The 20888-nt window shown below is 42.6% G+C and overlaps 1 protein-coding gene across 22 annotated transcripts in view; it reads right to left on the bottom strand.

Moving 5' to 3' along the window:
• Nucleotides 1–20888, bottom strand: part of PTPRF (protein tyrosine phosphatase receptor type F) — a 388339-nt gene that overhangs the window by 240133 nt on the left and 127318 nt on the right. For all 22 annotated transcript variants that reach the window (XM_054833252.1, XM_054833259.1, XM_054833256.1 and 19 more), the window contains one exon: nucleotides 12316–12477. In XM_054833252.1, the coding sequence (XP_054689227.1) occupies nucleotides 12316–12400 (85 nt within the window). In that variant the 5' untranslated portion in view covers nucleotides 12401–12477. The remainder of the gene's footprint in view (nucleotides 1–12315; nucleotides 12478–20888) is intronic.

Below are 20888 nucleotides of genomic sequence, written 5' to 3'. Positions count from 1 at the left end.
ACTAACCAGACAGAAGTTCATGGGCTGATGCATAGTTATTCACAGGAAGAATAACTACTGGAAGGAGAAGGAAAAACCCCTGAACACCTTCCTTTCCACTACCATCGCCATTAACGGCATTCTACACAAACACACATTTTTAATACATTTTCCCTTTGATACACACAAATAGGTATTGACAGATTTTAGTCAGAAGGTCTTACAAGACCTACAGCATCCTTTGCAATTGTCGCACAAAGCATTTTTTACTGCCAGAAGCCGTTCCAATGCACCCCTGGTCAGCGTTGCTCTAGACAGCAAGCAGCATCGCTCTCCTGGAGCGGTCCGACAGGCAGACCCTCCAACCTGCTCCGCTGCGGCACGCACTGTGTTGTACAGTCTGGCACAACCACACCAGCTTCATTAGCGGAATTTGACAATCAGTGCAGAACAGCAGATACATTTGGTGCTATGACACAAACAGGCTTTTGTGCATCATGGAAGCAACCACCGCACATGCACCAGAACTCCCCGCCCTGGTCCAGCAGCTGCCTGGCCAGCAAAGCTCCTGCAACCAAACCTCTACATATACATATAGCATGATAAAGTCTCAGGGCAGACAACGACCTACAGTTAAATACATATCACGTACAGAGAGGAAAAAAAAATCCAAACCCAGAACTATTTGTTACAATGCACAGGGCTGAATTCACTGTATGGCTTCAAAAGATGAACCACGCATCGTAACAGGCAGCTGAAAGACCTTTAGTCAGTGCACAGATGTGGGCAAAAAGATAGCAAACCTATGAGGGTTCATGAGGAAACTACATATAGAGGATGTTTTTAAGTCTCATTTTGTTAGTGGCATAGTCTCCCCCATATTGTCCTCATCAGCTCCTTTTGAAGAGAGCCAGAAAGTCAGAGAAGGGCACTGAGGGGGACTGAGGGCCTGGAAAATGCTGTCAAAGTCAGATGGAAGAGAGTGATTGTTACTTGAGAGGAGGATGAAAAAAAAGACAGGATAAAAATCAGAGTATCAGGCAACCTAGAGAAGACAGACTGGCAGCCTGTACCTTTCTGGTTCATAAAGGAAGACAAAGAAACATTCCATTTAAGAAATAACACTGGCAATTCAAAACCTAGATGAGGGAACACTTTCTGTTCATACATGAGATTCCAGAAATTCCTCCAGAAATTCAATTCAGTGCTCAACAACCCTTCATGTCAGCAAGCATTGCTCAGTGCCTGACCTGAACTTCCCAGCTGCAGTTTAAGCACATTATTTCTTCTCCTAGCAGTGGGTGGGGAGGACTGACTTCTCCTCAATTAGTCCTTCCACTCTGGCAGTGGGATGCTCAAGATGAGATGTCATTTCACTGGAGGCCTTATCAACGTGAGTAGAGTAGAAAGACCATCTAATGTATCTTCAAGATGGTACTCCTCATTTCTGCATATCACTGTGATGTTTGTCCCTCTCAAAACAGCATGGCACTGTTGACTCCTGTATGGTTTCTGATCCGTTAGCACTGCAAAACCTTTTCTGTACACCAGATGTCTAGGCAGTTGTCTCTCATTCTGTATTTATATAGCTGATTACTCCTATTTTCAAACATCTATCCACATTTCTCCTTATTGACATGCATCCTTTCAGACAGTTTCTCCAATTTGTACAGATCATTTTGAATTCTAATGGTGTCCTCCAACATGCTTGCAGCTCTTCCCAGCTTGTTGTTGCCTGCAAATTTAATAAGCATGTTCTCTATTCTATCAGAGAGATCATTACTGCAAATGCTGAATGCTACCAAACTGCCAAATACCCACCCTACGAGCAGATGTTTCACAGGAAAAAGTCTCATGAGGGAGCACTGAAAGCTTTACTAAAGATAAATGACATCTACTGCTACTCCATTCACAAAGCCTGTTATCCTGTCATTAAAGGAAATTAGATTGATCTGACCTTGACAAATCTACATTGGGCATTATTCCTCTGCCCAAATATATGTGGATACAACAATATTTAGAGTTGTCGCAATCGATAATGCTTTATAGAAGCAATAATAAAAGTCCAGCTTCTTACAATGTCTAATTTTACATTGGAAATGGGAACTAATTTGGGTAGGATGAGAAAAGGGAAGAGTAAGGGATCTTTCTTTTTGCACTTCCCTAAAACATGTAGCATTTGTTGGCTATCATTGGAGGCTTATGTTGGGGTAATTCTGGGATAAACAGACCTTGAGTTTGACACAGTCCAGCAATGATTCTAACACAAAATAATTCATGGTCTCTTCTGCAATTTGACATAAACCTGGAAAACACCATGTGATATACTGCATCTTACTCTTTATATGTTAATTGGAGTTTCTTTAATTCCTCAAAATTACACAGGAAACTGTTCTCATACAACATACTACAGATTAAAGACAATGCCAGAAATTTTAGCTAAATTTGCCTCAGAAAAAAATGCTTTATCTGCAACAGAAGGCTGCGTGTCTAATTGAAAAGACGTTGAGCAGTGCATAGATGCTGACTGAACAATACATATTCCCAGGGATTCTGCCTTAATGTGTAAAAAAAACCCCAAAATCATACTCTGCTCCTAGAATAAAGGCCCACAACTCTGCAGCCATAGGAAGAGAGGCATATCTTAGCATTTGAGGGAAAAAAAACCCCAAACTTAGGGAGTTAAATCTGTTAAATGTTTCATGGATTTACTAAGGCAGAATCAAGGTTCAACAGGCATCGTCAAGAAAGACAAGTCCAAACCCTTGTGGCCTACAGTACAATCACAGAGCAACTTCAACAAAGAAAACTCTCTATTTGCACAATTGCCTCAAGAAATAGACAAACGCACTAGAACACAAACTCCACGGTGTCGATGTGAATTAATTCTCTCTGCCTACGTTACAGGCTATGCGCTGCAGGATCTGGAGGACTCTCTGCTGTGCACCTCTGGGTCTTCGAAAGGCTGAGATGAGAGCAGCTCTGGCTACATTCACAGAATGAATATACAGGCAAATTAGTTACACACAAGCTCAAACAGCATCCTTTACTCACATGCACTTAATGATTTAGCATGAAATCCCCTTTACATTATTCAGCAGCTTATTTTTCTATGGGTCACTCCCTTCCACAAATCAAGTTCCATTTTGTCTTGACTGCTGAAGCACATCTGCAGTAATGTCAAATGTTTTCACAGACATTTTAGACTTGAGACCTACGAACACCATCGCAGTTTGTTTTACAGGGTGCAAAAGTATTTTTCTACTCTCTTTGTTTTTAAGAGCATCCAAAGACAATTTTTGCAGAAAAATCCAAAACACAAATGCCCAACTCATAAAATACAGCCTCCCGACTTGAACTTTGGCTGAAGACCAAGCAGGACACATTTCAGCCATGAAACAAACTCGTAAAAAGCTGAAAACAACAGGTTGTAACTAAAGAACTTTGTGTAACCCCTGATAAACTGTGTGTAATGGAGCATAAAGTATGTTGGAAGTCTATATACAGCATGTATAAATGACAAGTCAACAGCCAGGACCATTACCTGTTAGACCAAACAGGAGCAAAGGGAGCCTTTCCAGCTCTTGGACTACCCTCACCATCCTCCTGAGAGCTATACTAAACTCTTTGTAGTCAGCATGCCAAGAGCGAGAACACCGTGCCAGGACAAGGCATCCCAGTCCTTTACATGGGAATAGGAAAGTATTTTCTCTGTTTCCTTCTTCAAGTTTTACTGATGCGCCCTGCTAGCATACCCATTTATTAAATGCCCTATAGATCAAATGTGGTGAATGCACGAGATAAGTTCACTTCTCCACAGGTTTTCTTGCATCCTGAAACTACTGAAAGCAAACTTCTGTTTGGTGCTAAATAGGATTAAAATACATAGTCATCATATCAGTATTTTAACTGTTTTCAGCATTTCACAATTTCTCAATATTTTTCACCTCTCATCATTCAGTTCTTCCCATGAATCTTCCTTAATGTAAATTATATACTATGTAAGTACAATATACCTACAGCCTTCCTTCCAAGCTGTGGTTTTTTCAAATACAAAGATTTTAATCCTTTCTGAAACCAATGCATGGCAACTCTCACATTTATCTCAAAAGGGAGAACTTCAGTTTCAAGTTTGAGAACCAAACTCTGCATTACATACGGCCCCACAAAAAAAGCCAGGGCTTGGCCACACGCTCATGTCTCCCACCCGCACAAGCCACCAACTGGGTTTGACAATCGGGTGAAAACGAACAGTCCGACCTGCCAGGCACGTTTGTGCTAATACCAAGACTCAAAATGGTTATTACAAACGGAGTTTTTCAGGGGCAAAAGACTTACATCAGTAAAGCTGTTGAATATTTCCTGGCCTCTTTAAAACCCCTTTTTCAAAACAATATTTAACAAAAGTAACACAACAGCAGTTGCACTAACAGTTGAAGTGAATTTGGCTAAAAATAAATCCAAAGAAAACATGTAGGTGTTCTGCACTCTGATATTTAAGTACAGAGGCTCAAGAGTCATCGTCTTCTCCTTCCCACGTGGCAATTAACTTGCAAGGGCTTTTATCACTCAACTTTGAGGTGAGCCAAAGTCATCACATGTAGACGGAGTTTATAATAATAAAAAAAAAGACAAGAAAAACAGCAAAAGAAGAAAGAATTCCCTGAGTGAAATCTTCCTTTTAAATGTGCAGTAGTAACCAGTGCCAACAGTGGACTGATTATGGTCCTTTCTATGAGACCATGACTACTTCCAGAAAACCCAGTATTGGCTTAAGTAGAATAACCATACGTAGCAAAGACAAACCAAGTCCAAACCTCTTCTTGACATGCTGACTTTATCCAGAGCACCAACTCAAAACGATCACCTGTGGTGCCACGAACCTCTGTTGGAAAATAGTGGTGTCTCCATTTGCTTTAGGTTTTCATCAGGTACCATCTACATTTCTCAATTCAATTCTACAAAATACATTCCTGGAAGTTATATTGTTAATTACTGGGGGGAAAAAAATGGAAATAATGAGTAATACATGCAATAAAGAGCCATCTGAAAAGCACAGCAGGACTGCAAGTTCATTCCAGCCTATACTACATGAAATGGAATATATTCTGTAATTATTTCTTTTTAGTACCATGTGAGTGCCCCTTAGCGTGAAGGCTTAATGTTATGATGCATCAGAGAAAGCCCAAACGTAACTGACATTCAAGGCAAGGTCTAGCATTGCGGGCTACAATTCATATACAAATGTAAAGCCATTGTCCACTATAAAAGGTGCTTTGGTTTAATTCAGTAATCATATGTCAGTAAAGCGTGCAAGGCAAAAGACCTTTCTATGACTTAAAACTTTCAGTAAGCACCCTATGGTGTTTTCACACCAACAAAGTGAATGAGATCTGTCTCTGGCATAGACAAAGCACCGATTCTCACAAGAGGCGCAATACGGCATTCATTAGAAGTACACCACTGCTTTTCAGCTACCGATACGTAAAGATAGATATCTTACCAGAGAAAAAGCATCCATGAACAGATGCTTTTTTTTTTTCCTTTTTAAACCAAACATGTTCACCATCAAAAAAGATTGACTAACATTTTGAGCAAACAAATTTCATACTCTTGGTTGTTTACAAAAATGAGCTTGATCATCTTATATTACAGTATCATTCTGAAGCACCAATATAACGAACAGATAATCAAGGAAACAAAAGAAGAGCATCCATATTACCACTTCATTGCTTTTTACAACTGCTCAGCTAAAACACTGAAAGATCCAGCAGACCACATACTTTTCCCCCATCTGACGTAAGTACTACTAGTAGCAAGCAGCAGCATGGCAAACCATATTATTTTATCAGTTTCCTGGCACTCCTTTCCATCTGCAAAGAATGTTACCATCACTACTATAGGATATTTTAAATGTCTCCTTAAAATACTCACAGCAGCCTCTGCAAATAGTCACAACTAATTAACATCTGGGAATAAACGCAACTAACTTGCGAGTAGATTTGGAAAGTAAAGGATAAGCTTTACCAAGATTGGTACTCAGCTAATAGCAGCAAGGGAAGATTACCTGTACAGAATTACTCGGATGACTGGATGAGCTGGGATCCAAGAAAATGCATTTTAATGCTTAAGGGCAGATATTCACAAGGAAAAACCCAAGTCACACTAATGAAATAGGAGTTCGCATCCTGGGAATCAGATGCCCAGAAAGGGATTCAAAGGTGATTGTGGAGGACCGTGTTCCCAGCTCAAGGCTATGGGTAAAAGTGCTGACGTGCCATCGTACTGTGGCAAGATGTGGCCACTTCTCTTCTTGGCCCTGGTCCTTTGACTTTAAAAAGAAACCTATTGAAAAGTCTGGAAAATCAGAGAAGAACTCTATAGAAATTATCTCTGATCAGAAAAATCAAGACCAACCTATTTTTCTGCAACAAAAAGGACAAACTTTCAGTTTGTCTAACTCCTACTAACTTGCTTCTCAGGGAGATTGCATTAAACAGCAGGAGTCTCCAGCCTAGCCAACACAGGTTACAACATGCAGTGTCTGAACCCAAAACCTACATAAACGAAGCTTAAAATAAATACAGATTTGTAGAAGTAATGATTACTTGCCATTTTTAGAGATCACATAGGAGACAGGTAAATTCTGTAGCATTTAGTCTTCAAATTGTGATTTGATAGCCTCCTAAAAGCTACGTGCTAGCTCATCCACAGCTGTTAAAAGTAGATGCAGAAATTACTAGCTGAAATTATACAGCCTGTGCTATGCAGGTCAGAGTAGACGACTATACCGTTCTGATTTCTGGCCTTAAAAATCTATGAATCTACACTGAAGATAAAATTTTAAGCAGGTAGTTTCACTGTTTTTCTATATCACCAAGCCAATAAGCACGCTCTGTCTCAAAGATCGTGTATTAAATATATCAGCCCCTCAACATTTGCCGCTGTGCCGAATAATTTACATGGACACTTAAACACAGGAACTCCCTTGTGAAGGCAAGGGAGACGCTCTGGCTACATGGCTGAGTCTGAATGATGCGAACAGCAGTGAGACTGCTTAGCCCTGCAGAGCAGCAGAAAGTGGGTTAAACAAGGAGCTGTGGTGTAGAGGCAAAAGCCAGAGCCTACGCTGTGGTCTTCATGCAAACCACTGGCCCCAGGATGTCCCTGATGACTGACGACACGCTCAGAGCTGCCCGAGAGCAAAACCCAGGGCGAGCCTGTCTGAAGCTACCTACACCACCTCTCCGGGCTCAGGAGCCACCACTTGCTGAAGGATAGAAGACGACACCAGGAAGGGATCACGATCACTATATATTTATGCTGTTCATACATCCTCCATAGGTCTTTGTACTGACCATTGCTGGATAAGGGATTCGGAGCTAGGGAGACCTTTGACCTAGCAGCTGATGTTGACTGATGAGCGAGGTTGCCTTTATGAATAAATAAAAAAGACAAATGACAATGCTGTGACCTGTTGTAGGTAGCTACCTAAACAAATTCACATGACTCCTGCAAGTGCTGGAGCTAAAAGGGGCATGGCTATAAATGCAGAAAAAAATATGCGTTATCTACTCTCAACGTGGTGTTTGTTCTCACAGCATTCCTCCTACCTTGATATCTGCAACGCTCAGTTGCAAGCAGGCAACATTTTTAGAGATATATATATATGATGAATAAGGACACCAAAAATAAAGCTGCACAATAACTGTGGTTAATATTTCAACCTGTCCCTTAATGATGCAACCCCAATGCCTCAGGTACAGGGCTTTTCCAAAACGATATTTTACATGTTCTTTTCACTGATGGAATTTGTCAAGCTAGTCAAGCTGGAATTGCAGAAAATTAGTATTTACCTGTGCTACAATACCTGGATCCGATCGTACCAATTACATATAATCACTACGTGCAGTGTTTGGGGACAGGCATGCAAACAAAGAACCCAGCAAGCAGAAATAGATACAAGGCAGCAGCGGAGAAGCCTCAGGTCCAGCTTTTGGGATGGGACCCACTGCCCAGCTCCACAAAGCAGCTGTTTTCCAGGGCACAACAGCAAGTCCGTCCCGCAGGGTGGCCCAGAGCAGCTACATTTGGAGCTGAGCTGTTGTTGAGGCATCACTCAGGTTATAAAGCAATGAAGGCAGAGCTGAATCAGGGAGGCAGAGCCGAATCAGGGTGTCAAAATCTGCCACATTACTCCTAGGTCCCAGGAACACAAAACAGTAACTGCAGAGCTGGGGCACGCAAGGGGAACCGAATGCCGTAGCAAATGCTCCAGTGCTATTCTGTCCAAATAAAACCTCTGGACGACATTTCAGGTGCAATGCAAAATCCCTGGCGAAACAGAGCTCACCTGGAGCCACGGGTCTAGAAATGGCATCAGTACTCTTCCATTTCTCAACCTTCACCAGTACCAACATCTTGTCTTCCTATTTTCTTTTTTAATGTCTCCTCAATCCAATTAACATCCAAGAAACATGGTTGATGAAAAAAATAAATCTGTACGACACGCATACCTTTCAGATATAAAGCGACTATCTCTCACAACGGGCAGGGCAGCCTTGAGACGCTTCAGACTTAGGGTCCTTGCTGGTGGGAGCCAGAGCTGGTGGGAGCCAGAGACCTGCCTTCCCCAGCCCCAGCTCACTGCTGCAAGCTTCCCCCACCCCCTCAAACAAAAGCCCAGTGCTCTATCTTTAGAAATCAAAAGGTGCGAATTGTTTGTTTTCCACCTATCACTTCACAGGTAGTTGGCCTAATACTGCCTCAGTTCTTTCCTTCTACAAGGTCACTTTTGAAGTGGTTTTCTTCCTTAAGCTCTTTGAAATTCTGTGTAAGACAAACCAAGACATATTTCGGTTAGGAAATACTTTGGATGGGTCACCTAGACTTTTCCTTTGCCTAACAGAAGCTGTGCCCAGGACTTCAAAAACAAAGCCTAATTTTTAAAAAACCAAGTCAACAACAAAACACATTGCTGATGATTTCTGATGACAGTATTGATTTTTTCCTGTTTTCTCTGCATTTTGTTTTGAGAGGGAATTTTTTTTTGTTGCCTTTTATTTTATTAGAGTAAATGACATATTTCCAAAAGCTGGAAAAGAGCATCTTTTAGCTGACAATTGAACTGAACATTAAATGAAATCTGCAAAGCCATTTTTCCCATGCACAATCAAAAGCTGACAGACAGGGAAGCACAGAGTGCATTAAAAAAACCCACAAGCAAGCTGAGGGAGAAAGTGTAAAACAGCCAGCCTGAATCAGCTCCGAGCTGCTCTAATGGAATTAGGGTCACCCTGACAGAAACACAGTCAGATCACAGAGAAAATTTAATAATTTCTTACTGCAGTCTGTAAAAGCCGGGGAGGATTTGAAAGTGCTTTCTGCCAAATTAGCACTTCTGTATCCACCGTTCACACGCACGTGCCCCTTCCCACTCACCTTCTCCTCCCAGCACCCCACCAGAGCAGCCGGGAAACCACTGCTCCCTTCCTGCTGGCACGGAGGCACCCAGCGAACCCCTCTTTTTCTGACATACTGCCACACGTTTAACCTTTGGACGCCCCTTCAATTCCTCGGCGCTGACATTATTCACAGCTCCTGTGAACTCAATTCCAGGAGAGGCATCACGGCGCGCACCCGGCGCTAATTCTGCTAGGCGATACATATTCAATCTGTTTTATCTCAGGCGTTAACATCTAGCTATCTGCCAGCTGCCTAATTGTCAGGAAGCTACGGCAGTGACGCTGAAATGTGTTGCGACAACAGCAGCTCCGAAGCGCAGGCGGGGAAGGTAGGGAAGCCCCGGCTGTGGTGCTCCCCGAGCACCCGGCCACGAGCCAGCCTGCTGCCAGGGCTGCAGCACAGCCCACCCCCAGCCCTCCTTCCCTGCCCTCAATCCTCACTGCTCCTATAAAAAGGTGATTTTGGGGACTGACTTCAGGAAATCCAGGGATAACCCTGCTCCGATTATCAGGTTGCTTTTAATTGGGGAAATGTAGGAACGCTTTGCAGATACGGAGCCTACCCATCCCTCCACTGCCTCCAAGCAGCGCTGCAACGGGGAAAAAAGAAGAATCACAGTGAAATCCCAGGAACAGCCATATTACATCAGGAATCCATGTAAATAAACAGTCTTTGACTGGAGCCAACAGGATGCTTAAGGGACAAAAAAACCTGAAGAGGGTGCATATGTGGTGCTCCTTTCACAGCGTCCCTCTCTAGCTTTTACAGTAAGCTCCAGTGTGCATAGATTGTCATACCTTCCCCTTGCCCTTCACTGCTGTCCTGAACCAGGACTCCCCAATGCCATATTCACTACCCGATCTTGCCCGTCTGCACCACTGATGACAGGACATGAAATATGCAGGGTTTGGGGGTGGCTTTCCCCCCCGCGGAGGTGCAGAGCAGGCCCTTTCACACAGCTCCCTGCCACTGAGAGCTGGTGACAAGATTCAGTGGGGTAAGATAATAGAAAAGCTGTAAGTTGCTAAAATACACAGAGCAACACTTTCCATCCTGGGAAACCCTCAGTTAATCCATGGTGGCTGTGGTGGTTAAAAGGTCGCTGTCCTCCAGATCTGCCTTTCCAGATTAGGAAAAAGGAATTCAGAGTCAGTCTGCGCCAGAGAAGGCGGGGTACATACAGATATGCTTGCTTCTCAACACAGAAGCATTCCACATCTCAAACACCAATATTTGGATCTGGGCTTGTGAAATGGAGCCAATTTTGTTAAATTTAAGCATGTGGAAGTATTCTGCAAAATTAGCAAACCATGTCTGCTACAAGTTATCCTCAGGCCAAGAACTGTCCTAGGACATCTCAAGCTCCACCTGCTTCTGTGTACCTGATGGAGTGATGCTTCTCTCCTTCACAGGGGCCAGGATAAAGGAATTTTTATACACCTCAGAACATTAAACGCATACTTCTCTGGGCCAGACTCCAAAATGGGCTACAATGTGTAGACATAAAGTGATCTGGATAAGCATCTTCCAGCATCACCAGCTGCCAGGGAAGAAAGCTGAGGAAGGAAAACAGCTGCTGCCCCCAGTTTAACTGGGCAGCTCAGACTCATACAGACTACACACTAATGTGCTGCCTATGCAAGTCACCCCTAGTGATGCCAAAAATAGTGAATTTGTATCTTTCTTCACATTCCCCCTTCGCTCTTCTCTCCAGCTTCTCTAAATTTATTCCTTCCCATTCAGTCAAGGGCATTTAGGACCCCCAGTCTTTTTTCTCCACTCAGCCAGGCTCCTACCACCACGTACCAAGATCTCCTTCAACTTTCACAAAATTACATCTTAATTATAAACCTGGTGACTAAAGCTGGAGTGAGAAGCAGATGGTTGGTGGCAGCTCAGGAGGTGCATCACGGTCACCTCTCTGCTCCGACTCACGTGTCCCAGGAGCCCTAGGTGCTTTCACAGACACACAACTGCCAGAGTCTGCAACGAATGTGCAAACATTTGGAAACTGAAAAACTGGTTACTGGTAAAAAAAAAAAAAGGGGGAAGACGGCTGCACAAATACTTGGGGATGGCCTAGCAAATACAGACGAGTTATGAGAACCAACACTATGCAAAGAACCCACAAGGTTTCCTGCATTCTGCATAACTCATGTGATGGGAAATCCCTACTTCAAGGTATTTTCAGTAGTCCACCATCAGGCACGTTTCTCTCCTCTTGTCTGTCCACGAAGGCATTTTGGGCACAGCTTTCATCCTGGCCTGGATGGGGCTAATCAAAGCCAGTCACAGCAGCACCGTAAGACTATCAGGATAACAGGCATGGACACACAGCTTAAAGCACAGCCACGAGGAAACATTCAACTCCAATTCTGCTGAAATACAGGTGTAGGAGAGCTACACCAGAAGGTAGAAATTCACACCCTTTCCCCAACAGCTCTCAGTCACCCGCTGACTCAGGAGGGATGTCTCAGTACTACACAAATTACGAGAGCTGGTAAAAGAACAAGGAAGATAAAGTAACAGGGATTACTACGACCCCAATACTTCTCTCTTCCTCCGCCCCCAATTTTCTTTACTCTTCTGTACACGTTAGAAATCAAATTGTCAGGTTTTGATCTTGCAGCTACTACAGAAGCTCTTCCAGCGCTTGAATAAATTTTGTCAGTCTTTTTAGTTCTATCTGTGCCCCTGCGCACACATACTGTCTATCTGCACTGTGCACGCTGGAAAATACAGAGATTGCAGGGAGAGGGGTGGGGTTTTCCCTTAGTCCTCAGTGTTTCCAATACAAACCAAGAAAGTTTAATATTTATTGGAAGAACTTTTGCAATGTATTCAAGCTTTCTGAAACTGAACATTACTTACTGTCCGCTCCTGCTAAAGGCAGCATCAAGCAGCAGAGGATGGCTGCTGGCACAGTGAGTACTGGGACGCAGAAGTTAGGCACCATATTCCAAAGCAGAGCAAGTCCTCTTCAGTCTGGGGCAAGTGGTCAGTACATCCAGCGTTACAGACACCGACTTACTCCTGCAAACCAAGAGAGGAAGAAAAGGAAAATGATCAAATATGACACACAGATTAACAATATGCCAATATACCAAACTACATTGTAAAGATACAGCCACAGATACTTCTAAAGTGAAATTTAACTATCTTTCCTGCTTGAGCAGTAGAGCTCCACATTGATATCCTCAATCCAGTAAGCTGTTTTCAGGGGTCATGAAACAAACGCATGCCCATCTCCAAGTTTATCTTAATGTCCAGTCTCTATCATGGCCTACTAATACGTCCTTTAGTTGTTCTTATTGACAACAAATGGTTCTGACGTTGCATGTTGCAATACAAGAAGTAGTCTTAAGCTCGTGTAACTTTTCCTCATCCATCTGCCCAAGAGAGACATGCTTGATTGCATATGTAGGGTGGTTTGTGGTCAACTACATGTTAAGCATAGCTTGGCCCATCCAGCTGGGCTGGTGTACACCAGACAGGTCTTGACAGGTCCAAGCAGGAGAAACAGAAGCTGAACTGAATCAGCTGTCAGTTCACAGAGCTACCAGAGTCCCAGCAGAAGGTTAACAAAAGTGTCTATAAAGAGAAGCTTTACTCAAAGCAAACACCTAAGCTTCAGCCTCCCAAAAATGGAGAGAAGGACTGTCTAAAAGGATTGAGGATTGGATATTCCTTCTCCAAAACAAAGCAAATTATCTTGGAAATTTGCTTAACCTGAGCATCTGCTTGAATACGGAAATACAGAAAATTCCTTGAAACCCCCCCAAAAAGGCAGGTATTTAGAAAGAAAGCAATGTCTGTGTATCTGCCTTCTTTATCTTTTCATGAGAACATACTCATTTTACTTTCACCTGGAAGTCCAAGGTCTGCCTGTTAAGACACATTTTTAAAGGCACTAGCAAGCCCCATTCCCTCAAAGTTGACAACGCTCAGCAGGGACAGGGGCTTACTCTTTCAGTGCTGGGCATCTCAATGCAAGCAATTCAAAAGTTCACGAGATTCTCCTTCACTAAGCTGCAAGAGTTATCGAAAGTCGGCAATACAGCATTAAAATGAAAAAAATTTCATGCTGGCAGATGCCAGCCTGAGATTGAGCAGCCTGCAGAGGGCAAAGAGGAAATAACTTGAGACCGGAAAGTTTCCCGACTTCACCAGTGCCCCAGTGAAATGAGGTATTCAGTGGTGTACATGTAAGAAAGATTCTGCATCCCATGAGTATCTTTGGAGCAAAGCATCTGCAAGTGCGCAGGCTGTACGTGGCATAACCCACCGCTCTATTCGTGTTAGCAGAGATTTCAAAAACATCTTCAAGACTGCTCTAACAAAGGCATTTTCACATTTTGCTGGGGTTTTGGAAGAGGAAGTGTATTACTCTTTTTTGAGAGCCACAAAGCTTTTGATAGAGGTAACACATGTTACAAACATGTTTACATCTGACAAAACCACAGTGTTCAAAGAATGCCAGCAATAACAGTGCTCAGGGAAATCCACCAGAAATCTCAAGAGAATCTACCTAGGCAAATATTTACATCGCATCGCACTAACAAACAGCAGATCATGATTCTTCTCCATTCTGTTACTGTATTTGCACAGTAAATCTTTTCACACGTTATAATATCACACAATACAGAGAAATTTTTATTTATGCAATGTCTTCTACAGCCAAGACATCTGAAAGTACTTTACAAAATAATCTAGTTCTAACCTAGATGCAGAGAGAATACTGATCATCTCATCCTGCTTTTATTATCTCAATGAGAAAGCATAAATCCAAGTAAGCTCAGCAGCAAGATTCTGAATACTGCAAGAGGCTCTTCGTACCAGCCACACACTCAGTTCTCTTTGTTGCTCTCCAACCTCCATACCCTCATTCATCTCTCGCCAAAAAATTACTAAAAGCACCATTAACGTGTCTTACACCGCAGAGACATATACGGATAGTTGTATCTTTATAGGTGCATAAGCTCTCTTCCAACAGGAAACTCTGTTCAATCCCCAAACCATTTGCGCGGTGTTAGCCAGCTCTCCAGATATGGCCCACACAGGAATAGGAAGAAGTGCCTGGATTAAGAGTGAAGATTCTGTCTCTAAATTCTGCGTGTACAGTGCTAATTTGCGCAGCCCGGAGAAGTGAACCTACTGAAGCACACTGAAGCAGCATTATAACTGGCTCCACAGCAGCCAGAATCTTAAGAGGCTGCTCTTCTTGGGGGTGGGGGGACACACACACCATCAAGGGTTGAAATTACTGTGTCAAAACTAATGATGTGTGTCAAACTCTCTTAGATTAGGACAGAGAACAAGTTTTACAGGTGGTGCTGAAAACATCTTAGGTATGTATCAGACCAGATTGGGGATGAATAGCTTTCAGAGAGCTTTTCCTCTTTCATTCACTTCCATTAACAACAAAAGAGCCTGATCTAATGGTGTATCTTGAGTGCAGATTGCTCGGCAGTCATGTGAATGGCACCTCCACAGCCCTCATTCAGGACTAACTCTCAGGAACACAAAAACCTCAGCTAAGGAATAGGTCTGTCTCTCCATTTCTCTCTTCTTTCAGCAAATGTGATCAAGCTTCTCTCCAGTTTCAAGCTTGACAGATTTATAACTTTCCTCTCAAGCCCATGAGATACATACAACGCGCATCATGCAAAACTGATGAATTGTCAGTAACCCTACCAGATGCTTTATAGACTTGATCTTTTTGCAGCTGTTTAGTGCTCTATAATAATTTACCATCTGGTAGAAAAGCTAGCTTTTCTAACGCAAGACTGCTGTCTGTCCCTCCAAAGTTAATAGAGCACCTTTGGCCCTTAACAGGATCAAACTTCACCGCTTCCTCTTTCCATTGTTGCTCTGCCTATGGAAAAGTTGTCTGCATTCAATATTTAAAGCCCTTTAAATTGGAATGTTTTAAAATTTTATAAATCTCAGTAGCTGTCATTCTCTTTTGAAATTGAAAATACGAAAAAGCCTCTCCCAGTGGTTCGGCTCTCCCATTTTTAGAAGCGAGGTACTCTTCCCCCAACAAGACAGCCCAATATTCAAAGCAAGGTGACAGGGTGTTAGCTGAAGCTCAGTTAACCCTTAGAAGGCCAGTGTTACTCTGACAGCTGTGAACAGCTGTCTTGAGCCAACACTAAAGGCTTCCCTTCCTGGGGCTGAAAAGCAGCCCAAGACAGAAAGTAGCTATAAACCAAATAATTTTGGTAGATTTTGGTAATGAGCTAAACAGGTACAGAGTCGGTATTGGTTTGGTAAAATCAAGTCCAACAGCAACCAACCAACTAATGCTCTTAAGACTCTTAGTGTGTCTTTTGCCACAACCACCTCGTTCGTGCCTCTTCACGCTACTCCCTCTTGCATCTGGAATTACCTCCCGTGCACCAGAAGACCTCAAGTGCCTTCATTTGAAGGCCTCCCTTTATCTCACTGCTTTGGCTAGCATCTCACAACTAACATTGCATTTGGGAGCCCAGACTCTGTAGAAGAAGGTTTTTCAAACACACACATACGTTCTCATTGCTACTTCTGCATCTGGTCCTGGCAATATTATAAACTCTAGACCACGTAACCCAAAATAAGGCTGAGGCTAAGCACTCCAGATGGCTTTGTAAAAACAGCTTTGAGTTTAGCAAGCTAAACTCCTGCCTCTGCTGCAAACTCAATGTTAGAACTACTGAGTGCTAGTTTGGCAGAAAACTAGAAAGCAGGAAAGCACAACAAAAAAATAGCAAACTTCATTTAAATATAGCTGATTTTGCCGTGGGGCAGGTGGATGGAAAAGAGGTGGTCTTGAGAACATTTTTGAAATCTACATGGTTTGATTCTTTCAGACAAGCAGAAAAAGCTGGACTCATTTAAAACAGAGCCAAGAATACCAACAGCTCATATGGTACTAGGAAATTCTGGCAATGAGTGTGTCCCACAGGAGACAGCAAAGAGATTAGAAAAAGCAGTCAACTTTAAAGAGTCAAGAGGAATTTCAAATCAGCACTGAATAGCTCATGTTCTCTATGAACTCTTCCGGAAGCTAAACTGAACTGAAGCAAGTGTCACGTGGGTCACTAGCCGTGAACAGCATGGTGAAGAAAAGCATCCCCAAAGCAAGCCAGCCTGTTCCAAACCAGGGACAAAAATATTGCACTAAAACCACTTCTTAAGTTTAAGCTACTTTGCAACCAAAGTATCTAACAAGTCAGCACAAAAATGTTCCCTCCAGGAACCCCTGTACATCCACGGAACTGCCAAGTGCAGTTGTGTGTGTGACTACTGACACTGCATTTGCTGTGAAACCCAGTTAAGAGACTCTCTAGAAACTTAGAGGATAGGAAGGTAAGCCCTGTGCACGAGCAATGTCCTTATCTGACCTGGAGACATAACAGTGTCTTTTCATAAAGGAACCTGAAACAATTCTGTTTGCTTTTCAAGGTGGAAACTTCTTACACGTTCTCAGCGTGAGCCCAAGGACGTAGGTCAGAAGATACCAACTGGAACAACATCCAGGCGATAGTGAAGAAGGGGCTAAAACTGCATCAGCTTCTCCCAACTCTGCTGCATGTGCGACACAAAGAAACCCAATTTTCCTTCTGGATACCTACCCACAACTTTGTTTTACACAAATACCCTGAAGGGGAACCAGTGCTCTAGAGGGACCCGATCACCCCAATACTTGGGGGTGTCACTCAATTAATGGTAATCAAGAACTGACCGAGTAAGGAGGGAGCACATGCCACACAAAGCAACGAGGCAGCTATTTCTTCTATTAAAAATGAGAACAATAATTGGCTACAGCTCAACTGCTTCGTTCTGTATGTAACGCCTCATCTGTGTGCTGAAGAAGGAAGAGGAAAACCATGAGGCACCATATAATTCAAGATCATCATATTGCACACATTAAAAAGTTGTAGAAGCACAGTTACACACAAGTTAATGACTTTTGAATGTTTCACTTCACTACATTAGTATTCCTTTAGCATAGATTTCTTTGTGCTTTTCTGTGAGAAATATAATATAGAGACTCGGGGAGTACAGCAATATGGCCAAAAAAGACAACATGAGTCTCATTCCGCTCCAAACTCCCACATGCAGGGAACATATTAGAGAGATTCAGTGGGGAGATATATGAAGACGGCAACGCTCACATAGATTTAGGGAGGAACTTCATAGGAACTTGCAATACAGTAAAATGGCCAAAAGCTAAAGTGGTTGCCACATGAGCAAAGGTATCACCTCCAGGACCCACGTGTGAGCAGACCTAGAGCATCAGTTTGAAGACTCTCAAACCATCTGGACAGAAGGGATGAGAAAGCAATTCAAGAACCGGGAAGGATAAAAATCTCTGTCAAGTTGCAAGCGCTAGACAGACTGGCTAAGCAAGATGGGGATTTGATAACCATCTGTAAGTACATGAAGGATACAAACACCAAGAAAGGAGTGGAGGAGTATAATTAGCCACAGGCATATAACTGTGAGTAATGGAATGAGACAGAGCAAAAGAAAGTGTATGTTGAATATTCTCAGTAAACTCTCCAAAAAAGAAAAGAAAAAAAGAGGAGAGAACAGACCTAGCAGGAAAGTATTTCATCATCTGTTTGGATGGAAATTAAAAACAAGGTGGGGAAAAAAAAAACCACAAAAAAAGAACACTCCAAAATATTCCATAATCTAGAGAAAAATAAAGGACAGAGGCAGATTGGTATGGGGAAATATCTACAACAGCAAGAACGGTTCAGAAGTACTTCAAAAAGATTCTCCTTATTTTGGCAAAGCATTAAAAAAACCAAGTGTGAAGAATTTAGCAAGCTGGCCCCACTACAAAACTTTGTGATCCTGAACACACAATCACAACTTGACTCAAGAAGAGGAGCAGAGGGAAAGAGAAGCGTTTAAGCAGGATGCAAGCACAGCCTGGATACTCCTGTCTGCCTTACTGCCTACATTTGCTTCTCAAGATATTAATTTCTGAAAGTGTCATTGCCTGCAGACAATCCTAGATAAAAAGGAGGATTTTTTCGACTGGAACAAGGATTATGAAGGGCCCCGTTAAATAACTACAGCGATAAGTCAAAACGTCCACTTAAAATATAGATCAGCCTTGAGCCTCACAAGCCCAGTCATCACTCACACTGAGCACTAAATACAGATCGCTGTAGATCACCCTATCCAAGTGTAAAGGCTCTTAATGCCTGCTGTAAAGTCTCCTTAAAAGAAGTAAACTATCGCATAGCATCCTTTAAATGAAGGTCTTATTACACGTACAGAATAGGCCCAGCAGTGCAACCAGAAGCATGGATTAAAGGGCACTAGAGAGTCCTACAAGATACGCTGATAGCTAAGGAATAGCTGAAAGTTTCACTAATGTGGAGGAACATACTCATGTGTCAGCCACTTCCACAAAGCAAGAATTCCTCCTCTTTTTCTACAAATTACTACACACGTGACAATATATTTTTAATACAAATGACCATGCCATTACAGGCTTGCGGTCAGCACAATGGAAAATGGGGTAAAGATTAAAATCACAAGGTACCCAAGTCCTCTCCTCTAAACCCCAACTCCTTGGCATCAAGTTCCACACATCCAGGATGTAGAACAGAATGTTTTAAACTAAGGAGAGGGAGAGCTGAGAAACACAGTCCTTCTGGGCTTGCTGCTTACAACACACCACAGCTGACTGCTATTTACTGTACAGCTGTGGTACGGTTATTTCTGCATCTGGCTCCAGCAACGCCAAACCTGCAGGTTCTGCATCTCTCAGACTGACAGAACTGGCAAAGCAAAGCAGATATAAGATCCAGCGAGCACAAAAACTAATTTTAACCAAAACAGCAAGAATGCAAATGAACAATGAGATCAGGGATAATCTGTCCTTCCTTCCCTTCAAGGTTTTTTGCATGGTGTCTACTGGCTTGAGATCAAACTAAATCCTGAATCAGTCCTAAATCAAACTAAATCAGTTTCTTATTTCTAAGAACCCCTTCGCTTTATCCACATGTCTACTCAGCTTCATTAGCAGCCTCAGTGTAGAGATTTTTCAGAGACCTCCTGGACGTAAGCCCATTCTCTGGCAGCTTTCCGGGCATTTCAAGCAACCACTAGAACAGTTTTCCTTTGCAGAACCCACAATGTCAGGCCCAATGAGAACATGATCTTTCAGGTATTTTGTTATTTTCTCAATAATTTTTGCTCCAACCAAAGTACAAGGTATATAAAGAACTTCCTTCTGAAAAAGTCGCTCTTTTTAATGAAAAATCCCTTACTTTTGCTGGAAGTTCAGTTCTGTTTTACATAACAGCATACTATTGGGGTCTGCTCACTTAATGCTTTTCAGACTAATAGCTTATTCCAAAGCTGCTTTTGCCAAGACCTCAATTTCTGAAATTTCCTTATCTTTTATAAAGACTGGGCACAATACTAGTACTAAGTTTTCCACAACATTTTTAGCAGTTAAAAACCGATGCAAAGAAATAATTTCCCTTTTTAGCAGTACCCTCTTCCTTAATTGCTGTCTTTAACCTCCAATCATCCAGTAAACCCAATTTTCACACAAGACAATGGCACTGATTTGCCTAAATTATTTATCTTCTATGTAAAGTCATTAGTTCTCCAAAGCCCACCTTGGAGCTTTCAATTTTCCTTTTATACTCATTATACTTTATACACTCTACTACTAATACCTGGGAGTTGGGTTTTCAAATTTTCATCTCGAATAGCTTCTCAAACCTGCCATCCAGCTAGCATGAATTATTCCCAGCCGTGCTAATTTAACTGCTTTTCCCAGCCTTCTTTCTTATGTTCCGCTATTGGTTTCAAACCACATCAAGGAACCATTTCACTGTTGGTTCCCCCTCCCGCTTCTTTTCTACTCTTACTTTCTCCCATTTTAATTTTAGGGATGCTTTGAGTAACTTGTTCACTTTCAAGTTGTCTTTCTGAAGTTTAGCATCATTCTCAATATTTAGATTTCTTCTTGGCCCCTCTGAGCTCAATGGCCGTACTCACACACTATGTGCAACATAGTCATGGCCACTCATGAAGATGTATGTCAGGATCCTACAAACAACTTCAGTCTTGCCGAGTCACGCAACAGCAGCTTGACAAATACACAAGTGATTAAATAATGCTGAGCGACTACTTGCGTCCAGAGCTATTTTAAGTCGGGCTCTGGAAAGCATGCATGTGCTGGCGACAAAACCTCCACCCACCGTCTCCCAGCTGCTGTCACATGCGGTGATGGAGTAAAAAGGACTTACTGCTTTGCTCCTGCTAACACAGACAGTAATTCTTCTCCACAGGTCCACCAAGCACCCATCAAGTGACAAGTTCACAAGCGCATCTTGGCTGCTGCCCTTTCCAGACGTGGTCTCCACCCATCCAGGGGCAGCACCACTATGTCAGACCGGACCCCAGCCAGCTCAAAGACCATG

Source organism: Grus americana, chromosome 8, assembly GCF_028858705.1.
Source record: "Grus americana isolate bGruAme1 chromosome 8, bGruAme1.mat, whole genome shotgun sequence".
Classification (NCBI taxonomy): domain Eukaryota; kingdom Metazoa; phylum Chordata; class Aves; order Gruiformes; family Gruidae; genus Grus; species Grus americana.
This window is presented reverse-complemented; position numbering and strand designations above follow the sequence as displayed.